The sequence below is a fragment of the Nannospalax galili genome, unplaced genomic scaffold, assembly GCF_000622305.1.
Source record: "Nannospalax galili isolate Female #2095 unplaced genomic scaffold, S.galili_v1.0 scaffold416, whole genome shotgun sequence".
Lineage (NCBI taxonomy): Eukaryota > Metazoa > Chordata > Mammalia > Rodentia > Spalacidae > Nannospalax > Nannospalax galili.
The window spans coordinates 867,871-871,226 of NW_008338125.1; the positions used below are offsets into that span (position 1 = coordinate 867,871).

At 46.2% G+C, this 3,356-nt stretch overlaps 1 protein-coding gene across 1 annotated transcript; it reads left to right on the plus strand.

Annotated features, from left to right (window-relative positions):
- Positions 1–223: 223 nt before the first annotated feature.
- Positions 224–2,181, plus strand: LOC103734071 (cornifin-A-like). The gene is made up of 2 exons (XM_008832963.2): positions 224–339; positions 1,496–2,181. Exon 2 carries the CDS (start codon positions 1,515–1,517, stop codon positions 1,878–1,880), a length of 366 nt encoding a protein of 121 aa, XP_008831185.1. The 5' UTR covers positions 224–339; positions 1,496–1,514; the 3' UTR covers positions 1,881–2,181.
- The last annotated feature ends 1,175 nt before the right edge of the window (positions 2,182–3,356 follow it).

Here is a 3,356-nt window from a genome sequence, read left to right on the forward strand (position 1 = left end):
GAAGACTCAGACCTCCTCCAGGGTTACCTCATTAACCCTCCCCAACACAAAAGCATGACACCTGGGACTGAGGGGGAGGGTGACCGACGGGGGAACCTAGGTGACATCACTGTCAGGCTGTCAGTGCCATTATATCAGCTGGGTGGTTTCCATCACAAAAGCTGAATCAGAAGGTGATTGAGAGGGGTAGGGTGAGTCATGGGTGACTAGTCAGAAATGAAAACAGAGTAGCTGGGGCAAGTCTATTTCCTGGAGATGCTTGCCTTATAAAAGCTAGCTGGCCGTTGTCTTCACACAAGACCCAAGCTGACTGACAGCCTGATCTTCTCTGAATACTAGGTAAGTCTCTGGTTGCAACTGATTTGAAACTCTTGTTCAATGTTTTATTATGGCCAATGTGGGTAAGAAGGTTGATGTGGTATAGTAACGAGAGTTAAAGAACAGTAGAATTGCTGTTTGAGTTACAGCACAGTTTGCATCTGAAGGGGACTTGAGAGTCGGTTCTGCTTGTGACCTTGGTGGACAGCCATAGAGTCACTGGAGGCCAGGGCAGGCGAAGGAAATCCATTCAAATGTCCACAGGAAGTTCACAGCAGGACATGGGCTCAGGCTCAGGTCCAAAGAGCTCTCAGCAACCCTGCAGTTCTCTCTAGTATACTTAGTATAGAACTTGGATTCATTAAATGGATCTACTGAGCATTTATCAGACCAATATGGAATTTACCAGATTTAAAACCTTACAAAGATGATGCATGTACGATAGAGATGAAATGCATAGACACCAGTTGATGCGGGAAGCATGGGCAGGGAAGGGCTGGGAGGTGGGGAAGGCATTGCTCAAGGAGAGCCTCGGGGCAGTGGCTTGTGATGTGATCTATGATAAAGGAATGTTTGATAAGCAGAGATGGAAAGAGAGGAAATTATACAGAAAATTTTGTGGTCGTAGATCAGAAAAGCAAAACCATATGAGCATAAATTAGCTCAAAGCCATCAGGTAAGTCCCACTGACATTTGTTAAACAAAGAAGTTGCATTTTGTCTCAATTTGTGTGATGCTACTTTCCAGAAGTCCTGATATGTAGGCTCACATGCCTCTCAGAAGCCAGCATTCCTAAGACATATTATTCTCTGCTACTTTTAGCAATGATTTTGGTTAGCATCTAAAGATAGTGTTCACTGTGACATTTTCATATGCATATGCCATGCTCTGTTCTTTGCACTCCCTTCTTGGGGGAATTTTCAATAAGGCACATGACTGGACCAGGGAGAAAGGGAGTGAAGGAAAGGACCCCTCTGAGATGGACCAGAGCAAGCTGCCTTTCAGTGCATTTCCTTGAAAGAGCATAAAAATCATCACAGCATATTTTACTTCCAAATGTAGAAGTCAGCATAGAGAAAGAGGCTCTCTCCTCTAAAAGATCCTGAAATGAAATGTACTTGGCATTGAACTTACCTCCTATTTCACTGAATCACTAAGTCAACTCTTCTATCTCCAGGACCAAGCTCCATAAAAGCATGAGTTCCCACCAGCAGAAGCAGCCCTGCACGGCTCCTCCTCAGCTGCAGCAACAGCAGGTGAAGCAGCCTTGCCAGCCACCACCCCAGGAGCCATGTGTCCCCAAAACCAAGGAGCCCTGTGATACCAAGGTTCCTGAGCCCTGCAACCCCAAGGTTCCTGAGCCCTGCAACCCCAAGGTTCCTGAGCCCTGCAACACCAAGGTACCTGAGCCTTGCAATCCTAAGGCTCCTGAGCCCTGCCATCCCAAGACACCAGAGCCCTGCCACCCCAAGGCACCTGAGCCTTGCCATCCTGTTGTTCCTGAGCCCTGCCCCTCAGCCGTCACTCCAGTTCTATCTCAACAGAAGACCAAGCAGAAGTAATGTGGTCCACAGCCATGTCTCCAGGAGCTGATCACAGGATGCTGAGCCTCCCAACTTTCCCATTCTGCTTATGAGTCTCATGGCCTGTTGTCCTCACAATTAACATGCTGTGACCTTCAGTCCTAATTCCTCCCTGTGGCCACAAGCTACACAGATGTCCCTCACACTCATTCTAGAGAGCTCTCAAGCCATTCAACATGGCCCAAAATCTCACTGAGTGGCTCATCTTTTCATGACTTGGGCTTCATGGGGAGGGAATCAAGTGGATTTTCCCTGTTCTTCCTCCATTAAATCACTTTTAGCTCCATACCTGGCTATGTGTGTCACTGGCTGATTCAGCTGTCATTGCCTTCTCAATGTGAAGGCAGAACTAGCAAAGGCTGGCCTATGGTTCGAGCATGAGTGCGTGTGTGTGTGTGTGTGTGTGTGTGTGTGTGTGTGTGTGTGTGTGTCACTGTTATATACGCAGGACACTCTGGTAAGCATGTGCAAGGCCACCCAGCGTCTATTTGAGAAGCCACAGCTGCGGCAGGGTTTTCTTTCATCTGAGGAACTTTCAAGAGTGTAGGGTGCCCGCTTATTCTGTTCAGTTGATTCCCTGAAAACATTTTCCAAAGAAACAGTTTTTGTTTGTTCATTTCTTTGCCTTTATGACATTCCCCAACACATGGTGCAAAACCCTGAAACACATTCATATCACCAAACACACATCCACCCCACACAGGGTAGAATTCTTGACACAGATATCGACACACAGACACTTCTATACATAGGTCTCCCAAATTATATGACATACATGTATAGTCTTCACTCTAACTATGTCACTTTAGTGAGTTTTCAAGTGCCATTGAGCAGCACCCGAGAATTCTTCCTGCCCCAAGAGTCCCCTAAGAGAGACAGTATTCACCCTCTTTCTGTGCAAACATGCACTGTGCACTATCACAAAGATATACTCATCCTCTGTCCATCCGTCTGTCTGCCTCTCTCTCTCTCTCTCTCTCTCTCACACACACACACACACACACACACACACACATACACACATACACTCACATACATGGCATTTCTTTAAATAAAACAAAAGCAAATACATCAAATGCAAAAGGGAAAAAAGTAAAAAAGAAAAATGTTTAAGCAGGTTTCAGAAGACAGATTAGCACAGAAAAGACAAAAAGCATAAAACTGAATGTGAACAGGTCAGGATAATCTAAGATGTTGGGGTAAGGGGAAATTAAAGAGTATCTGGTTCATCTTCCAGAATCCCAGCATGGGAAGGTAATTCCCTAAAGTCACCCAGAAGTCACATTTCTAAATCGCTGAGCCCAAATCGGGGCTCTTGCTTCTGGTTTCCCTGCTGCCATTTTTGCTGATTTCCCTGGGTCCCAGAAGGTCTGGGACAGGGAACTGACTCCAAAGAACAAGAGCGCTTTCCAGAGATACTGCAGTGGTCCCTGGGAGGGGCCCATTTCATAACAG